At 44.9% G+C, this 19814-nt stretch overlaps 2 protein-coding genes across 2 annotated transcripts in view; both read right to left on the bottom strand.

Moving 5' to 3' along the window:
* Window positions 1–7808, bottom strand: part of LOC121286181 (V-type proton ATPase 116 kDa subunit a2-like) — a 56941-nt gene extending 49133 nt beyond the window's left edge. The window contains exon 1 of the mRNA XM_041203165.1: window positions 7554–7808. Coding sequence (XP_041059099.1) covers window positions 7554–7670 — 117 coding nt within the window. The 5' untranslated portion in view covers window positions 7671–7808. The remainder of the gene's footprint in view (window positions 1–7553) is intronic.
* A 2005-nt stretch (window positions 7809–9813) lies between these two features.
* Window positions 9814–19814, bottom strand: part of tctn2 (tectonic family member 2) — a 53059-nt gene continuing 43058 nt past the window's right edge. The window contains exon 18 of the mRNA XM_041203438.1: window positions 9814–11141. Coding sequence (XP_041059372.1) covers window positions 11017–11141 — 125 coding nt within the window. The 3' untranslated portion in view covers window positions 9814–11016. The remainder of the gene's footprint in view (window positions 11142–19814) is intronic.

Raw genomic sequence — 19814 nt, forward strand, 5'->3', positions numbered from 1 at the left:
CCATCAGTGAATCCCCCGCTATCAACATCCTGGGGGTTACCATTGGCCAGAAACTGAACTGAACTCGCCATATAAATACTGTAGCTACAGGAGCAGGTCAGAAGCTAGGAATCCTGCGGTGAGTAACTCACCTCCTGACTCCCCAAAGCCAGTCCACCATCTACAAGGCACAAGTCAGGAGCGTGATGGAATACTCTCAATAACTTGCCCAGCTAGCTCAGTTGGTAGAACACAAGACTCTTAGCCGTGGGTTCGTGCCCCATGCTAGGCACTGTGGTAATTAGGTACGATAGTGGTGTTTAACAGGCAGCTTGACAAATACATGAATAGGATGGGAATAGAGGGATACGGACCCCAGAAGTGCAAAATGTTTTAGTTGATGGGCAATATGATCAGCGCAGGCTTGGAGGGCCGAAGGGCCTGTTCCTGTGCTGTACTTTCCTTTGTTCTTGTTCTTTGTTCTCTCCACTTGCCTGGATGAGTGCAACTCCCACAACACTCAAGAAGCTTGATACCAATCAGGACAAAGCAGCCCGCTAGATTGGCACCACATCCACTCTCTCCACCACCGATGCACAGGAGAAGCAGTGTGTACCATCTACAAGATGCATTGCACCAAGGCTCCTTAGGCAGCACCTTCCAAATCCACCTAGGAACACCACCACCTGGAAGCTCCCTCCAAGCCACTCACCATCCTGACTTGGAAATATATCACCGTTCCTTCACTATCGCTAGGTCAAAATCCTGGAATTCCCTTCCTAACAGCACTGTGGGTGTACCTATACCACATGGACTGCAGTGGTTCAAGAAGGCAGCTCACCACCACCTTCTCAAGGGCAGCTAGGGATGGGCAATAAATTCTGGCCCAGCCAATGACGCCCACATCCCATGAATGAATTTTTTAAAAATGGTGAGAATATGAAGCTCACTACCATAAGGTGTAACTGAGGTGAATAGTAAATGTATTTAAGTGGAATCTGGGCAAGCATGAGGGAGAAAACAATACATAGGGTGAGATGAAGAGGGGGTGGGGAGGCTTGCATGGAGCATAAACACCAGCACAGACCAGTTGGGCCGAGTGGCCTGTTTCTGTGCTGTGCAGTCTATATAACATTTCAAACCAGGATAGAGTTAAGTTTGGTAATCCTCACAATCCTAGAATTTCCCAATGAAAACATCATCCCCTCAGTTACAGACGTCTGCTCAAGTCTACTTTTCTTTCCATAGATTGCACCAACCACAAACAAGCTGAGATAAAGCGAGTAGCTTCAAGGCGATGTTACTATCCTCTTTGAAGATGCTTCATAAAACCTACTTGGTTGGCCAAGATTTTGGTCATCTGATCCAATATATCCCTATGTGGCTCCGTGTCATATTTTGTTTCATAATGCTCCTGTGACGCTCCTTTAGATGTTTTATTACTTAAAAATGCTATATAAATAAGTTGTTGTTGTTAAGCAGTAAACATGGTAGTCAATTTGCGCAGTGCAAGATCCATCCAACAACGTGATCGCGGTCAGATAATCTTTGTCTTTTAATAACATTAATTGAGGGATAAATGTTGACTGAGAAACTGGAGACACATCTGCTCCACATCTTCAAAATAGTGCCATGGGATCTTTTACATCACCTGAGGGAGCAGGCCAGGCTTTGGTTTAATGTCTCATCCAAAAAGTGGCACCTCTGACAGTGCAGCATTCCCTCAGTACTATACTGGAGTGTCAGACTTGATTTAGTGCTTAAATCTCTGCAGTGGAATTTCCATCTTAAAACAATACAGTGCAAAGAGTTAGAGGATACGGAGCGAGTGAGGGACAATCACTGAGAAACGCACAGATTGAAGTTCTCAATCTCTGTGGCTATACATGTGTCCAGACCCAGTAACTGAAATAGGAAATATTCAATCACACGAGAGCATTCTAAACTGTGGTCACTGGATGAATTATTTTGAATTTCTAGGTAACCTGAATCCCAAGTATGTAACGACTTAAAGATGGTTTGTGAGGTCTCAGGGAGCGAGAGAGCACTATCACAAGAACACGAGATAGGAGCAGGTTTCCATGTGACTCATGGAGCTTGCTCCACCATTCAATGTGATCACGGCTGATCCTGGGCTTCAATTCCACTTTCCCACCCTGTATCCCTCAATCCCCTGACAGACTACATCTGTCTATCCCAGCCTTGCATATATTCAACGATGGAGCATACAAAACGCCCTGCGGTAGAGAATTCCAAAGTTTCACAACCACTTTAGTGAAGTAATTTCTCAACTCAGTCCTAAATGATCGGCCCCTCATCCTGAGTTTGTGATCCCGTGTTTTAGATTCCCTGACCAGCATAAACAATCTCTCAGTGTCCCAGATTGTCAAGCCAGGGAATATTTAGCTCACACACAAAGCAACCTCAACATTTAGACAGAATAAAGGAAAACATGGAAAGAAGAAAAAAGCTCTTAGTTGGGTAAACCCACACATTATGGACTTTTCTCCATCTATTTCAACTGCCAAGAGAGATGAATAGTTCTGAAAAATTCCAAATACACCCCTTCCACTATCACTCTCAACATATCTTTAGAACAAGGGCAGACTAAAAACATTACTTTAAGTGTGCGGGTTAAAGAAACTGTAGCAAGATGGGATGCGCAGCCTAAAACCTCTCCCCATCTATTCCCACCAGTTACTGGTGTAATCCACATTGTTATAATCCAACAATACACCCAGTGCAGTACTGAGGGAGCACTGCATTGTCAGAGGTACCGTTTTTCAGATGTGTTGTTAAACCGAGGCCCCATCAGTAAAAGATCCCATGGTCACTATTGAAGAGGAGCAGGGGTGTCCCATCCCCCATCCACCCCCACACCCACCCCCAGTGGCCTGACAAATAGTTCTGCCTCGACTCAGTAGCAGAACAATTATACTGGTCATTATCTCAATGTTGTGGGTTGTGGGAGCTTGCTGTATGCAAACTCGGTGCTGTTACTCTTCAAGAGTACTGCATCAGCTGTGAAGTAGGTGGTGATGTCCTGAGGTGCTACAGAAATGCACAATCATTCATTCTGCTGGTGTGTGCTATCATGAGGTGTGTGCATTTGAGAAAATGCCGTTGTGTGGCTCGGGGAAGAGTGACAGCACCTGGGCCAGGGAAGCTCCTTTCATTCATTCCTGTGCAGCAAAAAGTTTCACACATTCAAATGAAACTCAGCAAGAGACAACAAATGTCTGCAATCACAAACCTGACCACAAGTCCTGACTGCTCCATTAATCTGCATTATCTTTGCTTAGATATTTATCACCTCTCTCTGCTGAGCACAAATGACAAACTTTTACACATACACATCAATGCAAATACACTTGCACTAAATATGCACATGCAAACCCATCATTTGAAGCCTGCGCACTAACTCTACCCATTTTTGGACTGGAATATACAAAATGAGCAGCTTTTCCAGTTGGCACCAGGATATCTTCACAATGATCCACAAAACATATGTGGCTTTTGGCATCTCATTAAATTTGGCTCCAAATAGTTCTTCATTAGACTCAAGTGTTCCCACGGAGATTTAATAACTTTGAGGGTCAGTTGTGGGTCTGACTTTTACAATGTTTCCCGCATGTCCCTCTCAAGTCCAAACTAGCAGAAGAAAGGACAGCTATCTCCCACATACCAAGTGAACTAATTCTCTATCCAGTTCAGACAGGTTGTCAAACTACAGCAAATAACTTGTCCTAGCTGTCTCAAAGAACAGGAAGGCTCACTGACGTGGAAAATGGGAATGTGACAGCACAGCAATAAAGATTCCGCACTTTGATTCAACAAAAGGTAAATTCTTGATCGACGCTTCGTCCAAAAGCATAAATTACATTAAACATTTTCTTAAAACGTTCAAAATCTGACATGTAAAATTCCATTTTTTTTTAAAAAGAGGTGAAATCACAAACCAGTTATGTGAGCTACAGGTGGAACTGGAGCAGTATGAATATGATATGATGTAATTGAATTGCTGACCAGAGCTGCCACTGATTTAACGTTTTACTTAATGGAAAATGGAATTATTACTTCAAATTGTTTCTTTAAAAAGGTCACAAGGCGCAGGTGGTGTAGTGGTAATGTTACTGGACCAGAGGTTCAGGCTAATGCTCTCACAACAAGTGTTCAAATCCCACCACGGATTTAATTTAATTAATTAAAAAATCTGAATTGAAAGCTATTCTCGGTGATGGTGACCATGCGACTATCAATTATCGTAAGGAATAATGCTGTTTAGGGAAGGAAATCTGCTATTCTTAACCGGTCTGGCCTACATGTGGCACAAGACCCACTAAAATGACCTAACAACACTCAGTTCAAGGGTGATTAGGGATGAGGATGGGCTTTGCCAGTGACACCCGCATCCCACGAAAGAATTTTTTAAATTGCAATAGTTGGTGTGAAGGCAGATGGTCACAGTGGATGAGTTTCAATGACTACATGATTCAGCCTCTCACACAGTACTCTCAATCACATCACTTTCTGAAAATACAACGCAGTGTAAACTTTAACTGCTCAATACCAGAAAAATGAAGTCACTCCTGTGTTTAGAAGCCCAACTGTGCAAAAGGCTCTGAAACGTTAATCTGATGACTGCCCAACACTTAAAAAAATAAAAATGAGAATTATTGAGGTTTGAAATAGCATTTTCTGGCTGTAACATTATGAAGTTATTCTTGGAGATATGATTGTTGTTTGTATTACTGCAGCAATTAGAAGCCCCTTATCTGCCACTGTGGCTCAAATTGTGACATTAACATTTTTATTGCAGGATGTTTTGAACTGTAATATGGACGAAGCTGGAGATTCCAGGCTAGTCAGTTTAACAACGGGTAGTGGGGAAGCTTTTACAAACAATAATCCAGGAGAAAATTCACAGACATTAGGACAAGCATGGACCAATACAGCAATTTGTTAATGACAAACCGTGTTTCACTAACTTGATGAGTTTTTTTGATGTGGTAAGAGAGAGGATGAGGCTTGTGCAGTCGATGTTGTGCACACTGACTTTTAAAAGGTATTTGAGAAAGTAGATCATTTTTGACTTGTTAACAAAATCGAGGCCCCTGGATAAAAGGAGATGTGGCTCAGTTAGTAATCCTCTAGTTTGATTCAGGAGATTGTGGATTCAAGTCTCACTCCAGAGACCTGAACACAAAAATCTAGGCTGACTACCCAGTATAGCACTGAAGGAGTGTTCCTATGTCAGAGGTGCCATCTTTCAGATGAGATGTTAAAACAAGGTCCTATCTGCCCTTTCAGGTGGATGTAAAAAATCCTATGGCACTGTTTCGAAGAGCAAGTGAGTTATCCCTGGTGTCCTGGCCAATATTGATCCCTCAAATAACATCACACAGAACTGACTGACTATCTGGTCATTATCACTTTGGTGTATGTGGGAGCTTGCTTTGCCTAAAATGGTTGCCATGCTTCCTCCATTACAAAGTGACTACACTTCAAAGATACATTTTATTGGAACATCCTGAGGGTGTGAAAGGCGCTATAAAAATGCAACTTTTTCTCCTAGTAACTGCTGGTGGGGGAAGGGGGTGGGAGGTGCAGTTAACTCATTGGCTAGACAGCCAGCGTGTGGATCAGATTAATGCCAACAGCCAGAAGTTCGATCGTCATTCTGTCTGAGGTAGATTCAGGACCTGCCTCCTCGATCTACCCGTCGCAAAAAATCATAACACTTTCTTCTGGTACAGTGAATAATCGCCAAGGATCTGCCTCCAGGCAGAGAACTGAAGCAGCAGCATAGCTACAAAATCGGTTAAGGGTTAGAAAACAAAGAAACATACAGGCATAGGAAAAACTTTGGCAAGAGGGCCACTGCATAATGACCTAGAACTCACTGCCTATGAGGGTGGTGGAAGCAGAGACATTGAATGACTTCGAAAGGAAATTGGATTGGCACGAGGAAAATAAACTTGCAGGTTAGAGAGGGGGAATGGCACTGATTGGATTGCTCCACAGAGAGGCAGCATGGACTCGATGGGCTAAATGGCCTCTTCTGTACCATAATGACTGTGTGACTTGAATAGTTCCAGGGATGAGGGATTCCACTTAGCTGGATATGCTGGAGAAGCAGGGATTGTTCTCCTTCGAAAAAAGAAGGATGAGGAGAGTTTATAGATGTGTTTAAAATTGTGAAGGGTTTAGGTAGAAAAGAGAAACTGTTTCCAATGACTGAAGGTCAGTAACCAGAAAGCACTCATTTAAGGTGACAGATAAATGAATCAGAGAAAACATGAAGAAAAATGTTTCTTTTTACAGAAGTGGTTAGGATTTGGAATGCACCGCCTGAAAGGGAGGTGAATACAGATTCAATATGAACCTTCAAAAGGCAATTGGATAAATACTTGAACAAGAGAAAAAAAAATTGCAGGGATTTGGAGAAAGAACAGAGACTGGGACTAACTGAATTGCTCTTTCAAAGAGCTAATACAGATTTAACGGGGTGAATGGTCTCCAGTGCTGTACAATTATAGATCTTAAGTAGCTGAGAGAGAATTTCAAAGTTTTAAGGCACATCCGGAAAGTTATTTCTTGTGTTACTTCGAACCATTTCCAGTTTTATCTGTGTGATCACTTACAAGATCAATAACTCAATTTTATTACAGCAGTAAACTAGCATCTAACTAGACAGTGAAACTAGCATTTACAACAACCAGTCAAGCCATTGCTAACCATCTCTCCATTGTTACTTTCTGTTTGAGCAGCCTTTTCAAAACATGTAAGGAAAACATCAGTAAGTTATCTCCAGCGATTTATTTGAATAGTATTTCCTGCAGTTAAAACAGTGAAGTCACATTTCAACCCAGATTGGCATTTCCAGAGCTCTGGACAACTGCAGTAAACTCCTAATATATTCAACAATCACATCTCAGAGCATAACACGGCATTTCATAACCAGAAACTGCTATGGTCACATATATAATGGTGCATATATTAAACAGCACATTAACTCCTTACAGAGTGAACAGTAATAAATGTTAGTAATATCTTATATATTTTTAGGAATCATTTATGTATTTGTAGTTACATCTTAGATTATTTAGTATTGTTCTATAGATTAAATCTTGTAAATTATATAGTATCCACCATTGGATAACATCTTACTATACAGTAGCTTTATAGATTAAATATTTTCAAGATTATGTAGTAATGCTTTCTAGATTAAATAACCATACATATTATACAATAACATCTTATTCATTAAATAATAATGCCAATGCTTTAAACTGCCAACTAGTCAGTAAGCAGACAGCCAGTAAATCGCGTACTGTCAGTCAACTAGCAGACTGCTAGTCAAGTGAGAGGTTTACTAGCTAGTCACTAGATTGCCAGGTAATCAGCGCATTGTCAGTCAGTGAGCGGATTACTAGTCAGCGAGCGGATTACTAGTTAGTAGATTGCTAGTCAATAAGCAGGTTACTGGTTAATCAATGGATTATCAGCGAGCGGATTACTAGTTAATTAGTGACTGCCAGTCAGCGAGCGGATTTCTAGTTAATGGGACTCACGTCTCTAAACTCCACCAGGCCGGCCTCCCCCAGCTCGCTGACACAGTCATAGGCCGAGGCGGCCTGGAGAAAGAGCTGGGCCAGGCACATCTCCTCACTGCGGAACACCGAGCCCATCCTCACACCCCTCCCCCGATACCGGCACCGGCAGGACCCAGCAGCCGGCTTCACAGCCCAGAGCCCAGCTGCGCCTCAGCTGACAGCCGCCCCCTCAGAGCCGGGGAGCCGGGGAGCCGGAGGCGGGACCGCCCGGCCGGAGACACACACGCAACTTCCGGGTAAGCGCGCTGACCGCGCCCCCCCCCCCCGATTGAAGGATGGGAACTGGCTCCGCCCCTGCGGCTTGATTGACGGGTGGCGATTGGCCCCCGCCCCTTTCTTTTGATTGACAGGTAGTGACTGGCCCGGTTTTTCCCCTGAGCTTTGATTGACAGGAGTTGGGCTGCGCCTCTCACGCCCCAAGTAGATTGGAAGCACTTGCTCACATGGCAGGTAAATTCTAACACCTTTTTTTTTAATCCATTCATGGCGTGTGGGTGTCGCTGGCCCATCCCTAATTGCCCTTGAGAAGGTGGTGGTGAGCTGCCTTCTTGAACCACTACAGTCCATGTGGTGTGGGTACACCCACAGTGCTGTGTTAATGCTAAACTTTAGGGCCAGCTTGTCAAAAAGAACAAAACAAAAACAGAATTACCTGGAAAAACTCAGCAGGTCTGGCAGCATCGGCGGAGAAGAAAAGAGTTGACGTTTCGAGTCCTCATGACCCTTCGACAGAACTACAGTTCTGTCGAAGGGTCATGAGGACTCGAAACGTCAACTCTTTTCTTCTCCGCCGATGCTGCCAGACCTGCTGAGTTTTTCCAGGTAATTCTGTTTTTGTTTTGGATTTCCAGCATCCGCAGTTTTTTTGTTTTTGTCAAAAAGAACACCCAGCTACAACAATTAGTGATTTGTCAAATGCTCAATTCCTTAAAATGTCTGAATAGCTACTTAAATGTCAGCACAAAATTTAAGTCCATTACATAACATTTAATGAATGTACCTAATATTCAGGCTGTCCCTCAAAGGTTGAGGATTTGAAATCATTTGACACCAGTCAGTACATGAATTGTGATCGGTCCACAGAAGGTTTTGCCGTTCACTATTGCTTTATTAATTCATGGCATGTGGGCATCACTGGCAAGTTAAGCATTTATTCCCAATGAGATGGTGGCAGTGAGCTGCCTTCTTGAATATAACAAAGTGGTTTGCTGGACTATTTCTAAGGGCAGTTAAGAGTCAAACCCACTGCTGTGGATCTGGAGTCACATGTAGGACAGACCAGGTAAGAGTGGCAGATTTCCATTCCTAAAGGACATTGATGAATCAAATGGGTTTTTACATCAATCCGTTAGTAAGGTGGTCACCGTTACTGACACTAATGCCTTTTAATGTATGTACATTTAGTATTAGCAGGTTGGATCATCATACCTACCATATTTACCCCTCAGTCATACAGAAGTATCTGGCAAATCTTTGCTGCTTTAAAATTCTCATCCTGGTTTACAAATCCTTCCATATCCTTGCCCCTCTATTTCTGTAACCTTCTCCAGCCCCACAACTCCTCCAATTCTTTCCATTCCTATTTTAATTGCTCCATCATTGACAGCCGTGGCCTTTTGCTCTGGAATTTGATCCCTAAACCCTTCTGCCTCTGTCCTTAAGATATTCCTTAAATCCAACCTCTCATCAAGCTTTTAGGTCATCTGTCCTAATATCCCCTTGTGTGGCTCAGTATAAAACTGCATTCCCCGGGTCCTTTGTTACTTTAAATACAACTTGCTACAGTTGTGCAAGTTTAAATGATTTCCTGCTAAGCCATGACATTTTCAGAATCCTGGCTGTACACAGGTCAGGAGAGGGAGAATCAGTTGAGAGAGATGTGGAGGTTCCAGTGTCTGAGGGAGGAGGTTACATTTGCACCTTTGTGAATAAAACAAAGTAGATTAAAAACTGCCTGTGGAGGTTTAGGTAGATTGAGCCAGTCAGCGTATTGCTAATGTCATGCTCACAGCCAGGTCACTTCATTTCCCATAAAAAGGTACAGATACAATTCACTCAGCAGCTAAAACAGAATTCTTCTTCAATCTGTTGTGAGCTTTCATCACTATGGGTCAGTCTTATTTTTTTAGCTTGCTAAGGCATATCGGAATCCCAATGTTAGTGTGTCAGGAGAAATCATGATACTGCAAAGAACCAAAACTCCATGCAGTGCCCAGAATTAAGTAAAAAATAAAATTTATTCAAAAAATCCATGTTTATTCACTTACACCTCAACACAACGCTTACATAAAAATATCGTACAATCTATTGGCCTGGATTTTGCTGTCAGTGGCAAAACAAAAGTGCTCACCTCTAACCTCAAAGAAAGCTACCTACAAAGATCTAGTGATCTCTGTGACACAGATTTCTCCTTTCCCAACACAAGTTTGAATCTGGTGCTAAGTCTATGAAATCTCCAGGTGTCCGGCAGCAGTGACATCATCAAGCAGAGTAGCAGTCAATCACATTGAAGTATTCACATAGACAACAAGCCAGGAAGTAAAATACACTGATTATCCTTCAGTTTTACAGGGAGCAAAATAAATGATTGCTGATAAATAAATCATACAGCATTAACAAAGCTGAAATGTCAAACTTAAAAGTGGAATTTACCATAATGAAGATGTAAAAGGACAAGTTCTCATCAATTCAATGATTTCTATTTGATTGCAACATGCAGGGACTTCAACAGAGCACCCTCCGATGAAGCATTGAATCACTGACAGCAACTTCTGGATTTCTCAGATAAAAGCAAATTACTGCTGGACTCTTCTCAGAATCTTACAGGCTCAAAATGATGCTGCCAGACCTGCTGAGTTTTTCCAGAATTTTCTGTTTAATTTCTGGATTTCTCAGTTCAACTGCAAGTGTGCAGACTCCAGAACCTGTCAGTTTCAGAGTAATGTTGGTGAATGCTGACAGTTTCACAGCCATTAGTACTGCAAAATCCAGGCCAATATTTACAAAGATAGCACTGTAAAACAGTTACTGAAATTTTACATATGTACACACACACACACGATTAGAATAGCTGCATGGGGATACACAGTTTTAGAGTCTATGTTTGATGGATTAAAATTTAAAACAGCAACAAACCTGGCAAAAGATAACCCTAAGACTCACACCAAAACGGTTTTCACCAAAGAAGTGATCACCTTGTGGTGTGACAGAGACAAAAACCATGGAACCATTTCAGAATCTGATGGGTGGCGAGATGAAGGTGAAGAGGGATTGTAGGTTTTAATTCAAAAGGATGAGCTAAATGGCCTTCCTGTGTCTCTGTCCCCTGTGTCTCTGCATACCTTCCTGTAGGACAAGTTATTGAGTAACAGAGTAAAAAGAATGCAATGAAATATTTGTGGGATGGATTTACTGCAGTAATCTAATAAAATGTGGTGCTGTTCCAAGCTTTGCGGATCTTGCTCCAGGGGTCTCCTAACACTGTGGCCACCAGGAAGAGCATCACCAGCAACATCGCCTGAGCGATCGACTGAGAGTATGTTTCACCTGGTAAAAAAAATACAGGTTTTCAAATTCTGTACGTGAGGCCCCTGCAAATAGCAACACGCTGAGAAAAACTGACACAATCCTGTGGGCTTCTTGTCCTAAACCAAGTTTCTAATCTAGGCTGACGCTTCAATGCAGAACTGGCAGAGTGCTGCATGGTCAGTGGTGTCATCTGTTGAATAGAATGCTATACTAAGGTCCCATCTGCCCTCTCCAGTGGGTATTAAGACACGATTGCCACTATTTGAAGGGGAAGGTGTTCTCATGGGGTCCTGGCCCACATTCCTTCCTCAAAGGCCAGCATTAAACAGATCATCTGTCAATTATTTACTACTTGTGGAATCTTGTTATACACTCAATTGGCTCTATGTTAATCCATAGTTTGCAAACATTTTGGGAAATGCTAAAGATGTGACAAGGCAATATAAAAGTGCAAGTTCATTATTCTTTGTGATAGATAGTGTCAGTTATTCCCCAAAAAAGTACTGTATTGCAGAAAACATTTACAGCAAGAAAAATAATTAGTAGCAAATTAATTAATACAAAAATTGGGTGACAGGCAAACCTTTGAGACTCCTGGGATGCTGTTACAGACCCCATGAGTCCTACAACATATTCAAGTGCTCGAGGCCAGATCTTGAATTCAAGTGGCCTGCTAACCAGGGACTATTTTTCTTACATACACATTACTGATATCACAACAGCACAGTGATGTCAGCCACTGATCTATTTTGCTGGCTTTAATATGACAGAAACTTGTAGTCACATAGAGCCTTTAACCCAGAAAAATATCCCAGCTGCTTCAGAGTGCCAAAAATCAACACAAAGCCGAAGAAAAAAAAATCTGGAAGCCTGACCAAAAGTTTGGTCAATGAGGTTGATTTTAAAAAGGACTTTTAAAAAAAGAGAGATAGAATTCCAGAGGAATTTGTAAGGCAATACTAGAAAGCAGGATTTAGGGGTCAAAAGACACTATTACTCAATGAGGCAAAGAGATTGCGGGGGGTGGGCAGAGATGAACAACAGACTAGAGTCAGAGGAAGAGAGAGTTTGAACAGAGGAACATAGGACTTAGGAGGAGTGGGTTATTCAGTCCTTCAACCTGCTCCACCATTCAATAAGATCATGGCTGAGCTGGTTGTGGTCTCAGCGTAACTTTCCTGTCTATAGCCCATAACCCTCGACTCCCTTCCCTGACATAAATCTACCTAACTGCCTTGAATAAATTTAAAGGTGCAGCCTCCACTATCTTCTGGAGAAGAGCATTCCACAATCCAATGACCCTCAGAAAAGATTTCTCCTCACCTCTGTCTCAAAAGGGAGACTGCTGACGCTTAAACCATATCCTCGAGTTTTTTTTTATTCGTTCACAGGATGTGGGCTTCGCTGGCTGGGCCAGCATTTATTGCCCATCCCTAGTTGTCCTTGAGAAGGTGCTGGTGAGTTGCCTTCTTGAATCACTGCAGCCCATGTGGTGTAGGTACACCCACAGTGCTGTTAGAGATGGAGTTCCAGGATTTTCACCCAGCAACAGTGAAGGAACGGCGATATATTTCCAAGTCTGGATGGAGAGTGACTTGGAGGGGAACTTCCAGGTGGTGGTGTTCCCATCTATCTTGTCCTCCTAGGTGACAGTAGTTGTGGGTTTGGAAGGTTCTGTCGAAGGAGCCTTGGTGAATTCCTGCAGTGCATCTTGTGGATGGTACATACTGCTGCTACTGAGAGTTGGTGGTGGAGGGAGTGAATCTTTGTGGATTTGGTGCCCATCAAGCGGACTGCTTTGTCCTGGACAGTGTCAAGCTTGAGTATTGTGGGAACTGCACTCATCCAGGCAAGTGGGGAGTATTCCATTACACTCTTGACTTGTGCCTTATAGATGGTGATCAGGCTATGGGGAGTCAGAAGGTGAGTTAGCTGCACGATTCCTAGCCTCTGACCTGCTCTTGTAGCCACAGTATTTATATGGCTAGTCCAGTTCAGTTTCTGGTCAATGGTAACCCCTAGGATGTTGATAGTGGGGGATTCAGTGATGGTAATGCAATTGAACATCAAGGGGCCCAAGCCTGGATATTGTCCAGGTCTCACTGCATTTGGACTGCTTCAGTAACTGAGGAGTTGTGAATGGTGCTGAACATTGTGCAATCATCAGCGAACATCCCCACTTCTGACCTTATGATGGAAGGAAGGTCATTGGTGAAGCAGCTGGTGGGCTTAGGACACCACCCTGAGGAGAATTAGTGTTTAAAACAGGGAATGGAGAGCCGGGAGTTTCACTGCAGATGTCCTGGACCACACTGGCGTCCAGAGGCTCCCAGATTCTGTAATCACAATACATCACCAAACCTGCCATCCTTAATGCGTTTTAGGTAATTAATACTTTAATTTTCTTTAATTATTTCTTGTTCTTCCTTTATTTTAATTAGTGCATCTCCGAGATAGATAGATTCTTGATTGGTAAGGGGATCAAAGGTTACAGGGAGAAGGTGGGCGAATGGGGTTGAGAAACTTATCAGCCATGATTGAATGGCAGAGCAGACTTGATGGGCCAAATGGCTTAATTTCTGCTCCTATGCCTTATGGTTTTATGGTCCTTACCACCACTTAATGTACAAATTTAAACCTTAATAATAGAATAGACCTTTACCACTTAAACAATTTTTTTTTAAATTTGTTTTTTTCTAATTTCTAGCCATTTACACACTCTCTTGAGAAGCAGTTACTCACCAATCAACTCCCGGCTCTCCTCTCCGTTTTAAACACAAACTCCCGGCTCTCCTCTCCCTGTTTTAAACACAAACTCCCGGCTCTCCTCTCCCTGTTTTAAACACAAACACCCGGCTCTCCTCTCCCTGTTTTAAACACAAACTCCCGGCTCTCCTCTCCCTGTTTTAAACACAAACTCCCGGCTCTCCTCTCCCTGTTTTAAACACAAACTCCCGGCTCTCCTCTCCCTGTTTTAAACACAAACTCCCGGCTCTCCTCTCCGTTTTAAACACAAACTCCCGGCTCTCCTCTCCCTGTTTTAAACACAAACTCCCGGCTCTCCTCTCCCTGTTTTAAACACAAACTCCCGGCTCTCCTCTCCCTGTTTTAAACACAAACTCCCGGCTCTCCTCTCCCTGTTTTAAACACAAACTCCCGGCTCTCCTCTCCCTGTTTTAAACACAAACTCCCGGCTCTCCTCTCCCTGTTTTAAACACAAACTCCCGGCTCTCCTCTCCCTGTTTTAAACACAAACTCCCGGCTCTCCTCTCCCTGTTTTAAACACAAACTCCCGGCTCTCCTCTCCCTGTTTTAAACACAAACTCCCGGCTCTCCTCTCCCTGTTTTAAACACAAACTCCCGGCTCTCCTCTCCCTGTTTTAAACACAAACTCCCGGCTCTCCTCTCCCTGTTTTAAACACAAACTCCCGGCTCTCCTCTCCCTGTTTTAAACACAAACTCCCAGCTCTCCTCTCCCTGTTTTAAACACAAACTCCCGGCTCTCCTCTCCCTGTTTTAAACACAAACTCCCGGCTTTCCTCTCCCTGTTTTAAACACAAACTCCCGGCTCTCCTCTCCGTTTTAAACACAAACTCCCGGCTCTCCTCTCCCTGTTTTAAACACAAACTCCCGGCTCTCCTCTCCCTGTTTTAAACACAAACTCCCGGCTCTCCTCTCCCTGTCTTAAACACAAACTCCCGGCTCTCCTCTCCCTGTCTTAAACACAAACTCCCGGCTCTCCTCTCCCTGTCTTAAACACAAACTCCCGGCTCTCCTCTCGCTGTTTTAAACACAAACTCCCGGCTCTCCTCTCCCTGTTTTAAACACAAACTCCCGGCTCCCCTCTCCCTGTTTTAAACAAACTCCCGGCTCCCCTCTCGCTGTTTTAAACACAAACTCCCGGCTCTCCTCTCCCTGTTTTAAACACAAACTCCCGGCTCCCCTCTCCCTGTTTTAAACACAAACTCCCGGCTCCCCTCTCCCTGTTTTAAACACAAACTCCCGGCTCCCCTCTCCCTGTTTTAAACACAAACTCCCGGCTCCCCTCTCCCTGTTTTGAACACAAACTCCCGGCTCCCCTCTCCCTGTTTTAAACACAAACTCCCGGCTCCCCTCTCCCTGTTTTAAACACAAACTCCCGGCTCCCCTCTCCCTGTTTTAAACACAAACTCCCGGCTCCCCTCTCCCTGTTTTAAACACAAACTCCCGGCTCTCCTCTCCCTGTCTTAAACACAAACTCCCGGCTCTCCTCTCCCTGTCTTAAACACAAACTCCCGGCTCTCCTCTCGCTGTTTTAAACACAAACTCACGGCTCTCCTCTCCCTGTTTTAAACACAAACTCCCGGCTCCCCTCTCCCTGTTTTAAACAAACTCCCGGCTCCCCTCTCCCTGTTTTAAACAAACTCCCGGCTCCCCTCTCGCTGTTTTAAACACAAACTCCCGGCTCCCCTCTCCCTGTTTTAAACACAAACTCCCGGCTCCCCTCTCCCTGTTTTAAACACAAACTCCCGGCTCCCCTCTCCCTGTTTTAAACACAAACTCCCGGCTCCCCTCTCCCTGTTTTAAACACAAACTCCCGGCTCCCCTCTCCCTGTTTTAAACACAAACTCCCGGCTCCCCTCTCCCTGTTTTAAACACAAACTCCCAGCTCTCCTCTCCCTGTTTTAAACACAAACTCCCGGCTCTCCTCTCCCTGTTTTAAACACAAACTCCCGGCTTTCCTCTCCCTGTTTTAAACACAAACTCCCGGCTCTCCTCTCCGTTTTAAACACAAACTCCCGGCTCTCCTCTCCCTGTTTTAAACACAAACTCCCGGCTCTCCTCTCCCTGTTTTAAACACAAACTCCCGGCTCTCCTCTCCCTGTCTTAAACACAAACTCCCGGCTCTCCTCTCCCTGTCTTAAACACAAACTCCCGGCTCTCCTCTCCCTGTCTTAAACACAAACTCCCGGCTCTCCTCTCGCTGTTTTAAACACAAACTCCCGGCTCTCCTCTCCCTGTTTTAAACACAAACTCCCGGCTCCCCTCTCCCTGTTTTAAACAAACTCCCGGCTCCCCTCTCGCTGTTTTAAACACAAACTCCCGGCTCTCCTCTCCCTGTTTTAAACACAAACTCCCGGCTCCCCTCTCCCTGTTTTAAACACAAACTCCCGGCTCCCCTCTCCCTGTTTTAAACACAAACTCCCGGCTCCCCTCTCCCTGTTTTAAACACAAACTCCCGGCTCCCCTCTCCCTGTTTTGAACACAAACTCCCGGCTCCCCTCTCCCTGTTTTAAACACAAACTCCCGGCTCCCCTCTCCCTGTTTTAAACACAAACTCCCGGCTCCCCTCTCCCTGTTTTAAACACAAACTCCCGGCTCCCCTCTCCCTGTTTTAAACACAAACTCCCGGCTCTCCTCTCCCTGTCTTAAACACAAACTCCCGGCTCTCCTCTCCCTGTCTTAAACACAAACTCCCGGCTCTCCTCTCGCTGTTTTAAACACAAACTCACGGCTCTCCTCTCCCTGTTTTAAACACAAACTCCCGGCTCCCCTCTCCCTGTTTTAAACAAACTCCCGGCTCCCCTCTCCCTGTTTTAAACAAACTCCCGGCTCCCCTCTCGCTGTTTTAAACACAAACTCCCGGCTCCCCTCTCCCTGTTTTAAACACAAACTCCCGGCTCCCCTCTCCCTGTTTTAAACACAAACTCCCGGCTCCCCTCTCCCTGTTTTAAACACAAACTCCCGGCTCCCCTCTCCCTGTTTTAAACACAAACTCCCGGCTCCCCTCTCCCTGTTTTAAACACAAACTCCCGGCTCCCCTCTCCCTGTTTTAAACACAAACTCCCGGCTCCCCTCTCCCTGTTTTAAACACAAACTCCCGGCTCTCCTCTCCCTGTCTTAAACACAAACTCCCGGCTCTCCTCTCCCTGTCTTAAACACAAACTCCCGGCTCTCCTCTCGCTGTTTTAAACACAAACTCCCGGCTCTCCTCTCCCTGTTTTAAACACAAACTCCCGGCTCCCCTCTCCCTGTTTTAAACAAACTCCCGGCTCCCCTCTCGCTGTTTTAAACACAAACTCCCGGCTCTCCTCTCCCTGTTTTAAACACAAACTCCCGGCTCCCCTCTCCCTGTTTTAAACACAAACTCCCGGCTCCCCTCTCCCTGTTTTAAACAAAAACTCCCGGCTCCCCTCTCCCTGTTTTAAACACAAACTCCCGGCTCCCCTCTCCCTGTTTTAAACACAAACTCCCGGCTCCCCTCTCCCTGTTTTAAACACAAACTCCCGGCTCCCCTCTCCCTGTTTTAAACACAAACTCCCGGCTCCCCTCTCGCTGTTTTAAATACAAACTCCCGGCTCCCCTCTCGCTGTTTTAAATACAAACTCCCGGGTCCCCTCTCGCTGTTTTAAACACAAACTCCCGGCTCTCCTCTTGCCGTTTTAAACACTGAAACTCCCGGCTCTCCTCTCCCTGTTTTAAACACAAACTCCCGGCTCTCCTCTCGCTGTTTTAAACACAAATTCCCGGCTCTCCTCTCCCTGTTTTAAACACAAACTCCCGGCTCCCCTCTCCCTGTTTTAAACACAAACTCCCGGCTCCCCTCTCGCTGTTTTAAACACAAACTCCCGGCTCTCCTCTTGCCGTTTTAAACACTGAAAATCCCGGCACTCCTCTCTCTTTTAAACACTGAAATTCCCGGCTCTCCTCTCTCTTTTAAACACTGAAATTCCCAGCTCTCCTCTCCCTGTTTTAAACACAAACTCCCGGCTCTCCTCTTCCTGTTTTAAACACAAACTCCCAGATCACCTGTCGCTGTTCTAAACACTGATACTTCCAGCTTTCGTCTCACTATTCTAAACACCGAAACTCCAGGCTCTCCTCTCCGTTTTAAATACTGAAAATCCCGGCTCTCCTCTTGCTGTTTTAAACACTGAAAATCCCGGCTCTCCTCTCCCTGTTTTAAACACAAACTCCCGGCTCTCCTCTCCCTGTTTTAAACACAAACTCCCGGCTCTCCTCTCCCTGTTTTAAACACAAACTCCCGGCTCTCCTCTCCCTGTTTTAAACACAAACTCCCGGCTCTCCTCTCCCTGTTTTAAACACAAACTCCCGGCTCTCCTCTCCCTGTTTTAAACACAAACTCCCGGCTCTCCTCTCCCTGTTTTAAACAAACTCCCGGCTCCCCTCTCGCTGTTTTAAACACAAACTCCCGGCTCTCCTCTCCCTGTTTTAAACACAAACTCCCGGCTCCCCTCTCCCTGTTTTAAACACAAACTCCCGGCTCCCCTCTCCCTGTTTTAAACACAAACTCCCGGCTCCCCTCTCCCTGTTTTAAACACAAACTCCCGGCTCCCCTCTCCCTGTTTTAAACACAAACACCGGGCTCCCCTCTCCCTGTTTTAAACACAAACTCCCGGCTCCCCTCTCCCTGTTTTAAACACAAACTCCCGGCTCCCCTCTCCCTGTTTTAAACACAAACTCCCGGCTCCCCTCTCGCTGTTTTAAATACAAACTCCCGGCTCCCCTCTCGCTGTTTTAAATACAAACTCCCGGGTCCCCTCTCGCTGTTTTAAACACAAACTCCCGGCTCTCCTCTTGCCGTTTTAAACACTGAAACTCCCGGCTCTCCTCTCCCTGTTTTAAACACAAACTCCCGGCTCTCCTCTCGCTGTTTTAAACACAAATTCCCGGATCTCCTCTCCCTGTTTTAAACACAAACTCCCGGCTCCCCTCTCCCTGTTTTAAACACAAACTCCCGGCTCCCCTCTCGCTGTTTTAAACACAAACTCCCGGCTCTCCTCTTGCCGTTTTAAACACTGAAAATCCCGGCACTCCTCTCTCTTTTAAACACTGAAATTCCCGGCTCTCCTCTCTCTTTTAAACACTGAAATTCCCAGCTCTCCTCTCCCTGTTTTAAACACAAACTCCCGGCTCTCCTCTTCCTGTTTTAAACACAAACTCCCAGATCACCTGTCGCTGTTCTAAACACTGATACTTCCAGCTTTCGTCTCACTATTCTAAACACCGAAACTCCAGGCTCTCCTCTCCGTTTTAAATACTGAAAATCCCGGCTCTCCTCTCGCTGTTTTAAACACTGAAAATCCCGGCTCTCCTCTCCCTGTTTTAAACACAAACTCCCGGCTCTCCTCTCCCTGTTTTAAACACAAACTCCCGGCTCTCCTCTCCCTGTTTTAAACACAAACTCCCGGCTCTCCTCTCCCTGTTTTAAACACAAACTCCCGGCTCTCCTCTTCCTGTTTTAAACACAAACTCCCGGCTCTCCTTTTCCTGTTTTAAACACAAACTCCCGGCTCTCCTCTTCCTGTTTTAAACACAAACTCCCGGCTCTCCTCTTCCTGTTTTAAACACAAACTCCCGGCTCTCCTCTTCCTGTTTTAAATACAAACTCCCGGCTCCCCTCTCGCTGTTTTAAATACAAACTCCCGGCTCCCCTCTCGCTGTTTTAAACACAAACTCCCGGCTCCCCTCTCGCTGTTTTAAACACAAACTCCCGGCTCCCCTCTCGCTGTTTTAAACACAAACTCCCGGCTCTCCTCTTGCCGTTTTAAACACTGAAAATCCCGGCTCTCCTCTCTCTTTTAAACACTGAAATTCCCAGCTCTCCTCTCCCTGTTTTAAACACAAACTCCCGGCTCTCCTCTTCCTGTTTTAAACACAAACTCCCGGCTCTCCTCTTCCTGTTTTAAA

The sequence above is a fragment of the Carcharodon carcharias genome, chromosome 13, assembly GCF_017639515.1.
Source record: "Carcharodon carcharias isolate sCarCar2 chromosome 13, sCarCar2.pri, whole genome shotgun sequence".
Lineage (NCBI taxonomy): Eukaryota > Metazoa > Chordata > Chondrichthyes > Lamniformes > Lamnidae > Carcharodon > Carcharodon carcharias.